Source organism: Benincasa hispida, chromosome 6, assembly GCF_009727055.1.
Source record: "Benincasa hispida cultivar B227 chromosome 6, ASM972705v1, whole genome shotgun sequence".
Lineage (NCBI taxonomy): Eukaryota > Viridiplantae > Streptophyta > Magnoliopsida > Cucurbitales > Cucurbitaceae > Benincasa > Benincasa hispida.
The window spans coordinates 29,438,478-29,454,370 of NC_052354.1; the positions used below are offsets into that span (position 1 = coordinate 29,438,478).

The following is a 15,893-nucleotide window of genomic DNA, read 5'->3' on the forward strand; positions in this document are numbered from 1 at the left end:
CCCTATTTCAATATGGTATCAGAGCAAGGTGATGAAACCCTAGCCCCGGTAGAAGAAACTCAGTCATCAAACTTGATAGGTGAAGGTACATTGAATAATGAGGCTGTGATTCAAGCAGCGGTTTGACCGCTATCTCCGAACCATCATCCCAGGTGGCTCAGCCGAACAGATCCAGCTGGCGAGCCGAACAGCAGGTGGTGGGATTGCTCCAGCTGGCGCGCCAATTAGCTTCCAGTCTCAGCCGTTCCAACTGAACACCATCGATCGGATCCTTCCAGCCGAACAGCAGGTGGTGGTGGAAGGTCACGCCTTCCAGCCGGCGCACGCGATCGGTCACAACCAAATCAGACCCTCAGCTTCACACACAACCGTCTCAGCCTCGCACGTACTCCAGCCGGCGCACGCGATCGATCTACAGTCGGTAGGTATCTCGGCGTCGCACAGAATCGCATCTACACCAGACGATCATGGGCTTGCTCCAGCTGCCGGGTCGGGTCAGATCGGCGCGATTTCTTCCGCTTCGCAGCAGATCGCCGAGCCGTTCGTCCCGTTACCCACCATCACAAACCGTCTGGGAGCAGCGCCGGTCACGGGTTGCCGAACTTTGCCGCTGGTGGACTTCCGGCAGTAGCTTCTTCACAGTATCATGGTGGACAGCCTCTTCCTCATGTATATCCAGTTCAGCCCCAGTTTCGAATGGGTGAGTCCATTGAAGAAAATCCCATGATTTAGACAGAAAATTCCAGATCTGAATCTCATGGGGAACTCCAACAACAATTAGCTAATCTTCAGCAACAGATGGTCGCCCTAGGAGCCCGATTGAATGGCCCATGATTCTTCCCGATGTATTCAGAAAATCCGGTATCAATGTTTCCTACTCCAACTTCTAATCTTTTATCTGGAACAATTGGAAATTCTGCAGGAATGATCACGGGAGAGAAGTGAATGGCAAAATTACTTCTCTTGGTCCCAAACCATTAAAATGGTTCTTGAGGGATGCCATAAGTTTGGATATTTAACTGGAGAGATACCACGACCGAATCCTGGGATCCTCAAGAGCGTGTCTGGAAGGCAGAGGATTCTTTGTTCCGCTCAATGTTAATTAGTAGTATGGAACCACAAATCGGGAAACCCTTACTCTATTCAGCCACTGCCCGAGAAGCGCAAAGAAATTGCTCGAGGCGTCAGAACGCATCCCGCCTGTATACTCTAACGTAACAGGTTCACGAATGCAAACAAGGGAGCATGGATGTAACGTCATACTTCAGCAAGATGTCATTGTTATGGCAAGAAATGGATCTATGTCGGGAGATCATCTGGACCTGCCACCACAAGATGGAATTCAATACTCCAAGATAGAAGAGGTTGAGCGTGTGTATGATTTTCTTGCCGGGCTACACCCCAAATTTGATACAGTTCGCAGTAGAATACTAGGGCAGAAACCAATTCCGTCTCTCATGGAGGTATATTCAGAAGTTAGATTGAAAGAAGATAGATCGAGTGCAATGAATCGGCCAAGTGTTACCACTATAGAGTCAGCTGCCTTCGGGGTGAAGTCCGCTGGAGCTGATGGTGACAAGCAGAATAGTAAAACACCCCCAGTTTGTGAGCATTGTAAAAAAATAGTGGCACACGAAGGATCAGTGCTGGAAATTGCATGGTCGCCCTCCAAATGGTAAACGTCGCCCTCCGAATGACAAGTTGAAATCTGGGCGTGCTCTAGTGGGGAATCAGTAGAGGGGGCTGCACAACCTCAGACACAGCTTCCAGTGACTAATCCTGGTGATTCAGGTACCATAGGAATCGGAACAGTTGCTCAATCAGGTAACCCTCAATCCTTTAGTTTCCTTGCCGAGGGGAATGAGTTATGGATTCTAGATTCAGGAGCAACCGATCACTTGACTGGCTCATCCGACCGTTTTCTCTCATACTATCCAAGTGCTGGAAATGAGAGGATTCGTATTGGCGGATGGGCCTTCGCTCCTGTTGCTGGAAAAGGTAGACTGTCACCATTTCAGGGATTAACTCTGCAAAATGTCTTACATGTGCCCAAAATTTCTTTACAAATTTTATTATCAATAAGCAAAATAACAAAAGATTTGAACTGTAGAGTTGTCTTCTCACCAGATACTGCTTTGTTTCAGGATTTGAGCTCGGGGAGGACGATTGGCACTGCCCGATATGACAGAGGCCTATATTTCCTTTCTACAGATGCTCCTCCAGAAGCTTGTTTAGGACTAGTCTTTTATCTTCGTTTGCTATATCTGAAACAGATTATTTATTATGGCATTTTCGTCTTGGACATCCCTAGTTTTCATATATGCGGTATTTGTTTCCTCATTTATTCCATAATGTGAATGTTTCTTCATTATCTTGTGATGTCTGTATACGTGCTAAACAACCTCGCGTGTCATTTGTTTCTCAGCCCTATAAGCTACCCAGCCTTTCCACCTGGTTCACAGTGATGTTTGGGGTCCTCGAGCATCGCTACCTGTCTGGTAAACGGTGGTTTGTAACTTTCATTGATGACCATACCCGACTTACATGGGTATATCTCCTTGCTGATAAGTCCGAGGTTTTATCTACCTTCAAACAGTTCTATACCACTGTATTAACACAGTTTAACACCAAAGAATTGTCATTCTCCGAAGTGACAATGATCATAAGTTTGTCAACCACACCTTCCAGGAATCTAGTGTCAAAGAGGGATCATCCATCAAAACTCGTGTGCATATACTCCACAACAAAAATGGGGTAGTGAACGAAAAAAATCGCCATCTTTATTGAAGTTGCTCGTTCCTTGAATAATTCCAGCGTCTCTTCCTTCGTACCTGTGGGGAATGCGATTCTTACCGCAGCTCATCTAATTAATAGAATGCCTTCCCGAGTTCTAAAGTTTCAAACCCCTCTTGAGTGCTTCAAAGAGTCCTATCAGTCTACCCTCTTATTCCTGAGGTTCCTCTTCGTGTGTTTGGGTGTACAGCCTTTGTTCATACTCATGGTCCACAACCGGACTAAGTTTGCTCCACGAGCTAAAACATGTGTGTTTGTCGAGTATCCCCTTCATCAGCGAGGCTATAAATGCTTTCATCCATCTTCCAGAAATATTTTGTCACTATGGATGTCACGTTCCTTGAAGACAAACCGTTCTTTCTTCGTTAGTCATCTTCAGGGGGAGACCACGAATGAAGAGACTAACAATTCCACGTACTCCATACCCATTAGCCTCAACCTTGAGCCTAGTCCGAATATTCCTGAACCTGAGCTTAGTCCCAATATTCCTGGACCTAGTCTACCTAGTCTTGAACCTAATTCTGCTCCTGTTGTTCCGTGTCGGTTCTTCCTACTAAACAAGTGCCCTGGATAACATATTATAGGAGGAATCTCAGAAAGGAAATTCAGGAAACCTCTGGTGTTTCCATCGGAAAGTGTCCAAGCGTCAGAACCAGCACAAGTTCAAGATCCCGTTGTTTCAAAGGAGAGTCTTAAAGAAAAGTCTGGGAACATAGAAAATGACGAAATGAGCTCAGAGAAGGTTGAAATATCAGGAAGGGATGAGATGCTAAAAGATCCTCAAAGGATGCAGAATTGTCTTCAAAAAGTCCGATACTGAAGAGAGACAGACGAAAACGACAACTATGATACCACTCTGGATATGCCAATTGCTTCTGAGAAAGGAACCAGGTCAGTTACAAAATACCCTTTGCATAGCTTTCTGACCTATAGTAACTTATCTTCCTGTTTTTAAGGCTTTACTACTCAGCTAGATGCTCTAACAATACCTACCAGTGTACATGCGGCCATGGAAGTTCCCGAATGGAAAGCAGCAGTAATGAGAAAATGAGAGCTCTTGAGGCAAATAGACTGGGAGTTAGTAGCTCTCCCTAGAGTCACAAAACAGTTGGTTGCAAATGGGTGTTCACAGTGAAGATAAGTCTGACGGAACACTTGAGAGGTATAAAGCCAGGTTAGTTGCTAAAGGATTCACTCAGACGTATGGGATTGATTATCAGAAACTTTTTTCCCCAGTGGCTAAGTTAAACATGATTCATGTTCTTCTGTCTGTCACCGTGAATAAAGATTGGCCCTACATCAACTAGATGTAAAGAACGCATTCCTAAATGGTGAGTTGGAAGAGGAAGTTTATATGAGTCCACCTCTAGGTTTGAACTAAGTTTGGGAATCATGTTTGCAAACTCAGGAAGTCTTTATATGGGTGAAGCAGTCTCCTAGGGCGTGGTTTGACAGGTTCACCGTGTTTTTAAGTCCCAAGGGTTGTTCAGGGCATTCTGATCATACCTTTTTACCAAAAAATCACCCTTAGAAAGATTGCTGTGTTGGTAGTGTATGTTGATACATCATCTATCAGGGATGGATTACGGCAAAAATTGCTAAGCTAAAACAAAGGATGGCAAGTGAATTTGAAATTAAGGATCTTTGTAGTTTAAGGTATTTTCTAGGATGGAATGGCAAGATCAAAAGTAGGAATATCTGTTTCTCAGCAGAAGTACACTATGACTTGTTAAAAGAAACAGTAATGACCGGATGCAAACCTATTGACACTTCCTATTGAGGTCAATAGCAAACTGAAAAATGTTTCGGAAGGGTTCCTGTGATAAGGAGAGGTATCAACGCCTAGTAGGAAAACTGATTTACTTGTCTCATACTAGACCCGACATCTCCTATGCTGTGAGTGTAGTAAGTCAGTTCATGCAGAGTCCATATGAGGACACATGGAACTGTGACTCGAATTTTGAGATAATTTAAAATCCACCCTTGGAAGGGCTTGGTATCAGGAAACATGACACACAAGCATCGAGGCATATACTGACTTCAGATGGGCCAGATCTGTGACTGATAGAAGGTTCAACCTCAGGGTACTGTACCTTTGTATGGGGAAATTTTGGTAACTTGCGGAGTAAAAAACAGGGGTAGTGGCTAGAAGTAGTGCCTGAGGCAGAGTATAGAGCTATGAATACGTTAAATTAGCCCTAAGGGCATTTTTGTCTTTTTACTATATTTGCTAAATTAGGGTTTCACATTATTCTATTTATATCTAAGGTTGGGTCTATTGTAAACAAGACATAAAAATAATAAGTTCTTTTCTACCGTGGTTTTTCTTCCCTGAATTAGGGTTTTCCACGTAAACTCCTTGTGTTGTCTTCTTTCCCTACTTCAATAAGTATACGTAGTTATAAATGTCATGAGCACAAGAATAATATGTATTTTATGGTTTTAAGGAATGTTTTGTACGAATAGCGAGCCATATTAAATTGGCCAGGCATGTTCAAGTATAGTGCTCTATAGCACCCTTGAGATCACAGATGTAAATAACACAATCATTAACGCACATTTTGAACTGGGTCGGTTTGTGCACTATCACTTTGTATGGCAGCTGGGGAATCTCTCAATCATATCCTATTTGAATGCTCTTATTCACTCTAATGTTGGTCTAAATTATTCTCTTTGTTCGGCCTCAGTGGGTTTTTTCATCCAAATTGAAGGACAATGTTTTGCAGCTTGTATGTGGTCCTTGTTTCAGTTCATATGCCTATTTGCTTTGGATTAACGTAGTGAAATGTCTTCTTTTCAAGTTATGGATGGGAAGAACTCAGCGTATTTTTCAGGGATCTACTCATTTGCAACGAGATGTTTTGGAATCAGCCCATTTAAAGACTCCATCATGGTATTATCTCTGCAGAAATTCAAGGGATTTTCAATTCAAGTCATTCATAGGAGCTGGGAGAGTATTATAGTTCCTTTTTAATTTCCTTCTTTTTTTATTTGACCATGTTACTGGAAATTATTTTCTCTGTTTTGATATTTACTTGCTTTCTTCTTTCTTTTGTTTGTATTTTGGAGTATTAATGTCTTTTCATTTCTTCAATAAAAAGTGTTCTATCCTTTTCAAAAACAAATGGGTCGATCAAAATGGCTCAAACAAAATGAGAGGGAAGAATGGAGACTGAAGAAGATAATGTAAGAAATGGATGAGGAACTGTAAAGACTCCTAGGACTAAAAAGAGTGATGGGACATCTTGCACAATGTTGAGCTGATGAATGCGCAAATTCCTAGCCAGCCATAAGAACCAAAAGAATGCCTGATTGAAGGTTTTTTGTCCTTATCTTTTCATTGCCACTCCTTTTGTTAGTTTGTAGTTGATCTCACCAAGCACTTGCACCTCCGCATAATTTCAAGTTTACCCATCTGACTTTCTGGTTGTCAGGTATATTTGTGTATGAAAAAAAATATTCCACACTTTTTAACAAATCAAGAAAACACATAACGTTCTATTTTGCTGGGGTTACATTCTCATGTTTTTTATGAGGAATTTCTTAGTCCTGCTACTTGATATCTGTAGGCAAAGTCTCCTTCCTCAATTGACAATTCAGAATCTTGATCTTTTCTTGCAATTCTTGATTCCCATGTTCATGAATATGGTTTATTGGGTTATTTGGAGATAGGGACTTTTCACCATGTGGTATTTTTGCCCTTCAATTTTCTCCATTCCTAACGATTTGTCTAGTGTCGATATTCTCTTGATTATTAGGCATTGTTAGTTGTTCTAGTTGTCAAGAGATTCATTTCTCCTACGCTAGTCTATAAATTGCCCAAAGAATGCTCAAATGACATCTAGTGTTCCATTGAGGATTTGGAAGATAGAATTTTGGTGTTGTTTTGGTTCAGGGAAATGAAACCTCCAATACCAATTTTGGTGTATACCAAGGAGAGAAATTATTCTTTATTTCATAATGATCCAAAATTCAGAAAGAATACTGGCATTTATACTAGTAGGCATAAGCCTATCAGCCTAACAACCGGTCCCTTGGCTAATAAAATAACAAACAACTGAAATATTTAAGTAATAAAACAATAACTAACTGATATAACAATCAGTAAAACAGCTCAACCAGCTCAACGGCTAGAACAAGAAAGGGTTGTAAAACCTTTTAGGCATCGAGGCCTAAACAGAGGAATTAAACTTAATAGTTTCCCACAACTCCCCCACAGATCTCTCACCCAATCACCCTCACTAAAAGTTCTATGATTCCTCTCAATCCAAATCCCCCAAACAATAGTGAAGAAACAAGTTTTTCACAAACTATGGCCCTTCTCTCTAAAAGGAGGACTATTCCAAACCAAAGAGACTTCAAAAGCTTCCAAGAAAAGAAACAAATCGATAAGCAAACTGGCAACATTTAGAGAAAAAATGTGAGGAAAGCAACAAATTTCTAAGAATTGATAGAAACTAGATGACATGTTTTCCCTTCTAAATTTTCTTCTATTCACTAAATATTATGTTCGTGTAAATTTATCGTTAACCAATTCTAACATTCACCAAGAACTAAACTGAAAGTTTGCAATATATATATATATATATACGAACTAAACTGAAAAAAATACCCAAACATTAACATCTAAAACATAGAGTTAACCTCATAAATAATTATCAAAAAAAATTACAGACGAACTCCTACTCAAGTTAAAGGTGTAATCGCATCAGGGAGAAATAGTAAGAGCCAAATGATTGAAATGAAAAACGGAAATCTTACAGTTGGGTTCATCGGGGGAGTAATTGTGATAGTTCTCGGCTTGAAGAATTTGCTTCAGATGTTTCCAGTGCCTGCCTCTAGATTGGCCTTTAGGATACTTTTCGTACATTTGAATTCGTTTGAAATTCAGGTGGATCGGCAACACTAACTCTGCTTCTATCACCTCCGGCTCCATCTTAAACTCTTGTTAATATCGAATTAAATGTCTTCGGATTTCTGAAATATTTGTAACATTCAAAGGTTTGAAGAAACTTTAAAGAAACAGAAACCCTAACGATTACTCCATGGCGGCAGGCTGAAAACCTCCGACCTGCTTAATCAGGGCGACCGTGAGAAATTTTAGAGAAACAAACACGGATTCAATTTAGCGGGTAAAATATTTCTTCTTTCAAATAAGGCATAAGGCATGAGGACCGGGGAAACGAGTTTTTTCTTTTTTGTTTTTTCCGGTTTGATTTTTATGATTGATGGATGACCCACTCTACCACTATAGAGATTCCAATTTTTCCACGAGAACGGTTCCCGGGCCTCGCCCCGAACGACGTGGAGAATAGGGGAGAGAGTGAGGGAAAAGAATTCCCTGTGAGCTAAACAGGGATGGGGACGGGGAATGCATTTCCCGTCCCTGCCCCCGACCCCAACCCCGCCCTGATTAGCCTTTACATATTTATTTAAAAAAGGTAACGGGAAAAATTCCCCTGGGAATCCCTGTGGGGAATAGGGATGGGGAATGAGATGAGGAGCGGAAATAGGGATGGAGAATGACATCCCCGACCCCGCCCCGCCCTTGGACATCTCTATATCACTACCTATTTTATAACTTCTCAACAAATTATGAAAAAAATGGAAACACAATAAACATTTTATAACTCATGACGTTAGAGATGACCATGTGCTCTAAGGGCGATGGTCATCTTTATCACAATCTTCATTTTTCTCATACAAAAATCAAACGGTGAGAAAAATGGAAAAATCACAACCAAAAAAAATAAAAATAAAAATCATGATAAATATAACCATCGTATTAAGCTACGATAGACATGATCACCTCTAACACGATACTTATAAAATGTAGTAATGCATTATGATGTAAGTAAAAGGTTATATTTCATGTATTTATGGGGAGCGGGCCATTAATCATAAAGGAGCCTTCATACAAAAAAAAAATGTCCCACGGTTAAAAAAATGATTAATATTAACCTTTTGTTGACATCATGGACCATTCAAATTACTTATTTTCTCTCATCATCTTTGTTCACTCTCTTGATGATTGCATGTCAGCATATGTATATACAAGTTCTAGCAAGTTCAGCTAATCATACAACTCAACCCTCAAATCAACATTACCTAGCCCTATATATTTAAGCAAATTTTTTTTTTTTTAATTCTAAAACCCAAAATTTTTCATCTCAATGGTATTTTCTTTGACGATATTTAGGTTTCAAACTTGATACGTACACTACTAATAGTTTCTTACACTCAAAACAAAAAGCGAGACAGAGTGAGCAACAAAGAAGGGACGAGAGCGAGAAATAAAGCGAGACGGTGAGAGAGAGAGCGAGAAAAATTGACTTATTTGGTTTTTACAACTTATTTACTATTATTCTCTTATTTGTAGGATGACAGAGAAATGCATACTCATTCGATATGGAGGTGATTGGATGAGAACCAAAATTAATACACAGGAGGTGATTTAACAAGAATTCTTGTGCCCATTACATTGAATTACGAAGAACGTAAAGTTCACATATGTGGGATTACAAATACAATTCTCTAGAGTTTGGCATCATAATGAGGGGTAAATATAAATTGGACTATGAAACCCCTCTATTATAGGTAAATTCGGACTAAAGAGCAAAATAGGCATCTAGCATATGAAATATTGAATTCGGAGTCAAACGGGAAGTTGGTAAAAGTCAAAAGAAGGGGAAAAAAGGAAAAATGGTATGGTCGAGCCTATACCACGCACCGAGGGCAAGTCTAGGGTTTCTTTAGGTAAATTGATTTGGGGTAAGAAGGAATCTCGATTCCGAAGAGGATATGGAAAGGAAAGGGCTGAAGGGAAAAGTCTATAAATAGGCCATGAGAGCATTGGAGAAGGTAACTAAAAGTTTTGATTTCTTTTCTACTCTATAGTTCTCATACTAACATGGGCATCAAAGCCTTTTTTCGTTGTTTTGCAGGTCCTCTCTTCCTCAAATAACAAATTTACCATTGTTGTCATGTGAAGGATGATGCAAGCACGCAAGCGCACATGGTCAAGTTATAGTAAATTCAGCATAAGAAGTTGGTATCGTCCTCAAGGATCAAATCAACTGTTTGGTCTATCTATTTGAGAATTGTATCAATTTTAACTAAGGATTGAAAATCTAGTTTGAGTTTGTGATTTTTAAAAATAAGTAAAACTAAAGATAAATGAAAAAAATTCAAGAGTTAAAATGTTCTAGGGTGTTGATTTCATTACCTACTTCATTAAACTACTATTCGTGCATTTGTGGAATCATGTGTAAACATCATGCTTAAGTCTAGAAACTTAAATCAAGATTACTTTCTATTTAAAATAACATATTCTCATGCAACTTAGATGATAATTAATTTTTTTATACCAAATTAAGAAGCAAGGCATTAAGCAATGTCACTATTAACCTAACTATTTTCATGAGAGATTAACAATGATTCAATGATACAACTCCACTTAAACATTCAATCCATAAAGTTAAACATTCAACTTAACATTCATTGAAAGCCAATCAATAAGAATAAAGCACAGTACCATTGAAAGACAGAAAGTTCACAATATCCATGAAATCACTAAATACTAATTTAAATTCATAAGTAAATTCAGTAAGACCCCTCATAGCTTTCATCAACATACTTTCATACAAGATTACGAGCATAAAAAATAAAGAAATAGAGGGAAACAAAGAAAAACTACTATCGAAGCCTTCGTCTTCTCTTGAATCTTCCAAGCTTGCCTTGATCTTTACCCCCAACAACTTGAATGGCCTCCGAGATCAATCCTTCACACACTCTAATCTTTTGGTAGCAAAAACTCATTTTAAGGCTTGGGAATTTCATGATGGAGGATGCTAAATAACCCTAGAATATATAGAGAATTCTTTCCTAAAATTGCATTTTTTTTTTCAAATAAGGAAACCTGGCGTCGTGACCTCTATGGTAGCATTGCAGCACTGCCTGTTGCACTACACATTGTAGATTTTTCTTGCTCTCAGGTCTACAGCGTCGAGGGTGACACTAACCAAGCATCGTGGTGCTGCCCTGTTTTGAGCATTTTGAGTTTTTTTTCATCTTTTCTTTGAGATTTAGCTCGATTTGATTTTTTTTACCTCAAATACTCGATTTCTTGATAATTTGCTGAAAAACACTAGCAAACACATTAAATCTAACAAAAATATCCCTCAATAAGAAGTAAAGAAAGTATTTTTCAAGTGCTTTTCACCACCCCAAACTTAGAAATTTGCTAGTCCGGAGCAAAAGTAGAACAAAATCGTAGGGAAATTCAAAATACACATGCAAGTAATTTTCACCTTAACATTCAGTATAATACATTAGATCCATGAGCAGAAATATTCAAAACATATCTCTTATTTGGCAAGGCCAAATCTTTTAATCCCTTATGTGTGTACAAGTCACATTCAATTCAAAATTCTGAAACTGATTTCAAATTCAATAAAAACCCATCGGTTTTCTCCCTAAACTGGTTCATGCACTAATCATCAACCATCAATACATTCAAGAGAGTAATATATCAACTAAGGTACCTTAGACATCACTCTAAGAAGGTCCCTAAACTTACATTCTTTTATTTAGGGGCACTAGCTTTCACACATTCACTGTAGAGACTCATACCACATCAATTCCCAAGCATCGTAACTGACCACAACAAAGGTAACTCTTTTTACCCCTATCCATGCATACACATTACAAGATTAATTTTCTTTTCTCAAATGATATTCTTTTATTTCACTCATTCTTTTGCGCGCAACAAATAAATGGGCGAATATAGTATTTTTTTTCCTCTTAATATTACATTACTAACTATCATGCACAATACTTTCTAACTAGTGAGGCCTTTCGAGGTGAAAACCTAGTGGATTCCAATTAAATCCTTATTCAGTTAAAAATTTTAAAATAAAGTGACTACGTGCTCATGACATGGGAGATTTTAAGAGGAACTTAAACAAATAGCTCAACATCTAAAATAAGGATCATAGGGAGCTCATGTTGCCTGGAAATATTGCTAGTATGTTGGTACCTATCACATGATCTCACATAAGTATAACAATCTAAAAACTTGATTGCAATACCTTTGATGTTCTAGTTGGTCCAAAGTGACCTCTATAAGGAGAAGAATGACAAGCATCAAGAATACATATGACCTCTTCTTGGGGAACACATTTCCTTATGATGTTGTCTCCACAGATTTTGAATAAAAGTGGATCCTCCCGTAGGTAAGACTTGACATTGTGCATAAATATTTTTCTTTGTTGGGAGCTTTGGTTGGGTGGTAGATGCTTCCCTACAAGAAAATTAATTGTGTCAGCATACCATGGTAAATAATCTTACATCTTATACAAGTTCTCATCAGGAAACTCATCAACAATAGAAAAGTTATTTTTCTCCTCTTCATTCTCAAGCCTAGACAGGTGGTCAACTACCACATTCTCACATCATACGAATTTATTTTTGTTAGAGTATATTAGCATGTAGCGTAGCAACAATGATCGATAAGGATTTTAATTCATTAATTTTGGCTATAAATTAAGCATGCTCATAAATTAATAAGAGGGTTTCATATCATACCTTTGTAGAACCACTTAAATCTCGAATTCATCTATAAATTTTCTCCAAATCTTCTTGTGAACCACCTCAAGACCTTCCCTGCTATTCTCTTGGAGTCTTAGATTGAGTTGTGGGACTCAAAATAAGCTTGCATAAAAGAGAATTTGGAGAACAAGCACACTGCTGTAATTTGAAGAACACCTTCTTCAACCTCTCAAGCTTTCCAGCTGAAACTCATGAAGTGCATCAGTTTGCATGCTCGATTTCCACTTCAATCTTCTCTATTTATTGTAGGACTATCATGCAATGAAGATCGTTGCATGAAGAGCAGCTCATGCTTTGGAAATTTGACTCAAGAAAAAGGTGGGAAAGTGAGCTTCTTGGTTGGTGAGTGGAGAAATCCAATTTTTCCATTTTTATTGTTTTCAATTTTTGTTTTACAAATTTGATTTCCAAAATCAATTTTGTTTTCAAAAATTGATAACTTTATTAATTTTAAAAAAATAATTCATTAATTAATTTTCTAATAAAATTAATAATATAAACAATTTAATTAATTCTAATTAATTTAATATCAAATATTAAATTAGTTTTACACAAATTCCACCATCATGAATCCATATTCATGAATTTAATATTTAAATCATATTTAAATAACTTATCATGCTACTCTAAGGTTAATCCATTTACGAGCTAGTATAGGGACCTCATGGACCTACAGATCATGGGCTCCAACGATCCAAAATTAATTGGCTAAACTCTTTACAATGAATTAACCCTCATTTGTTAACTACTAGGTCACTCCACTAAAGCCCATAGTTGCACTCCCCTCACTATAGATATATTATGTCCATTTAATATAACTATGATTAGTAAGTTAACCCTTCATAGGTTATTCGTAATAACGGTTGGGTTAAATGTCTGTTTTACCCCCGAGATTACCTCTTGTTCCTTAAGTCCCACCGATCCTCTAATGAACAATTGGTTTGTGATTCGATCAACAAACCGAGTCCCTCTCAGGCCAATTAGAGGGTGGGGCCCCTTGTTCAAGACCCGGAATCAACATTTAAGGGAACAACCTCTCTACCATCTCTAAAAGCGGATAGGAGTGAATTCCATCTTGCACCCTATGTCCCCAGCTATCTATCCGATCTTATCTCTGAAATGGAAGTTTATTGAGTTGGCGCTGTTGAGCCAACCCTCACCTATGCAAATTTAAGGATAATCCCGAATAAACAAGAGTTCATAGTTAGTTCAGGATTAAGGTCATGTTACCTAGGTCATCGCTTTGAAATAGTCAGTCTTAAATAGTAAATAACTTTATAAAGTAAGAGTGACTAATTTCTGGTCCAATCTTGTACAAACCCATTGCAAGACGCCCCCACTTCTCATGTCATAACATGTACGAATTAGGATCACTTCGTTTGTAACACTTTACAATTCCTTGTAATAACTACAAAGTGAGCCGCATCCAATAGTGTTATCTAAATAAGGCACCCATCCTTATTTATATACTATAAATAATTTTGACTATTTACCCGAACCTAATCCACTTTTATGTCTCCACATAAAGTTTAAGTACTCATGTAATAGTTATAGATCTTTTAGTTTATTGGATTTATTTCAAAAATGAAATAAGCAATTCAAATATTCAATAACAACTTATTGTATTGAATTTTCACAATAAGTTTTATCGTTTACAAACCACGAGTTTTAGGACATAAAACCCAACAATTTTCAATTTGGATTCAAACAGAAAATACAGAGAACATGTAAAATTTGCAGGTTAAACTCTAAAATTACAGCATGGTTGAGAGGAAAGAAAGGGATTTCAAAACTTACCCTTGAAGAACGATTTCTTCGCGTTTCCTCATGAATGATCGCGTTCTCGGTCTCACCTTCACGAACATAACAACCATTATAAAGATGAATTTCTTTTCGGGCACCACCACGAGGACTTTCTCGTTATTCTCAATGATGAGAATCGATGCGAAGTTGTGAGCTCACAACGATTAATTTTGGGAAGGGGGAGGTTAAAAGGTGGGAGGAAGTTATAACTCTCTCCCATTAATAATACTTTAAATTTTAAATAAAACAAATATATTAATAAAATCAATTTATGATATAACATATAATTTATATTATATCACATATAATATAACCTATAGTTTATAAATCTCTCACATAACTTATAGTATTAATATGAGTCAAAATCACATTAAATTTTAAGTTATAGATTTTATATGAATCATATTCATATAATTAATATTTGAATCATATTCAAATATTTATTTCTCTCATTAAAACTTTATAATATAATGTATCATATACATTATACTAATTATATTTCATATAATTAATTCACATCAATTAATTTGAACAAATCAAATTAATCCAAAATTAATTCGATTCTCATTCAGCCTAATTGAGCTAACGAAATGACCTTATGAACCTAATTAATTAAACTCCAATGGTATTTGATTAATTAATTAAACTCTTTAATTAAATTAATCAACCTCCATTAACTGTCAGTCACTTCACTAAAGACCGACAATTACACTCTTCTCACTACAAATATATTTCTATATCCATTGGATATAACCAATCAAAAGTACATTGACCATTCACAAATTATTTGTAAGTATAGCTAGGCCATAATTACCATTTTGCCCCTATATTTACATCTAACTCCTTAAGTACCACTGATCCCTCTAATGAACAATAAGTTATAGTCCAACTATAATTAAACCTTTCTCTGATTAGGTGAAGGTGAGGCGTTTCATTGTTCAAACCTCTAGAATCAGCCTTTAAGGGGGCAGTTTCTCTACTTACCCTAATAAAAGGGAAGAAGTGAATTATTTCTTGTGTAGCTGTGTTCTCAACTCCTCAATCAGACGAATTCCCAAAATGGTAGGCATATTGAGTTGTCAAAATCTGGTCACTCTCACCAATGCAAATTAAAGAACCGTCTTCATAGGTAGGAGTTCATGACTCACTCAAGATTCAAGTCAAGTCACCTATGGTCATCTTGGTGAAAAGTCTCTTTTAGCAACGGTGTTACAAAGAGATACAATCATTTCGTGGTCCGATCTTCTATAAACTCTTTGTATAGGATGCCTCCGCTCACATGTCTCCACATGAATGATCAGGATCATATCATTTATAGCACTTTACAACACTTGTAACAATTATAAAGTGAGTCGTATCTGTAGTGTCACCAGGATAAGTACCCAACCTTATCCATCTACTACAGACTATTCAGGTTATCATTGAAACATGATCCACCTGTATATCTCTACATATATGTTTAAATTACATAGAATAACCTATGATTTTTAGTTTATTGGATTGAGTGTATGCATATAAAATAACAATTATTTTATTGATAACAACATACATGATTAATAGCCTCTGAATCAACTATCCAGACAAAATCATCATTCTTTACTAAGCATGTCTCCAAGAAAAGTAAATTGGATTTACTGTTATTGAAATTTTTTCTTTTCTAGAGAGGAGTGGGATCAACTTGAAACCCC

At 37.3% G+C, this 15,893-nt stretch overlaps 1 protein-coding gene across 2 annotated transcripts in view; it reads right to left on the reverse strand.

Annotated features, from left to right (window-relative positions):
* LOC120079414 (INO80 complex subunit C) overlaps positions 1 to 7,943 on the reverse strand; it is a 12,405-nt gene extending 4,462 nt beyond the window's left edge. Inside the window, exon 1 of one of the 2 annotated variants that reach the window (XM_039033582.1) lies at positions 7,555 to 7,941. In XM_039033582.1, coding sequence (XP_038889510.1) covers positions 7,555 to 7,729 — 175 coding nt within the window. In that variant the 5' untranslated portion in view covers positions 7,730 to 7,941. Of the gene's footprint in view, positions 1 to 7,554 lie in introns of both variants that reach the window. The other variant, XM_039033583.1, reaches the window with a different exon arrangement.
* Between the last annotated feature and the right edge of the window lie 7,950 nt (positions 7,944 to 15,893).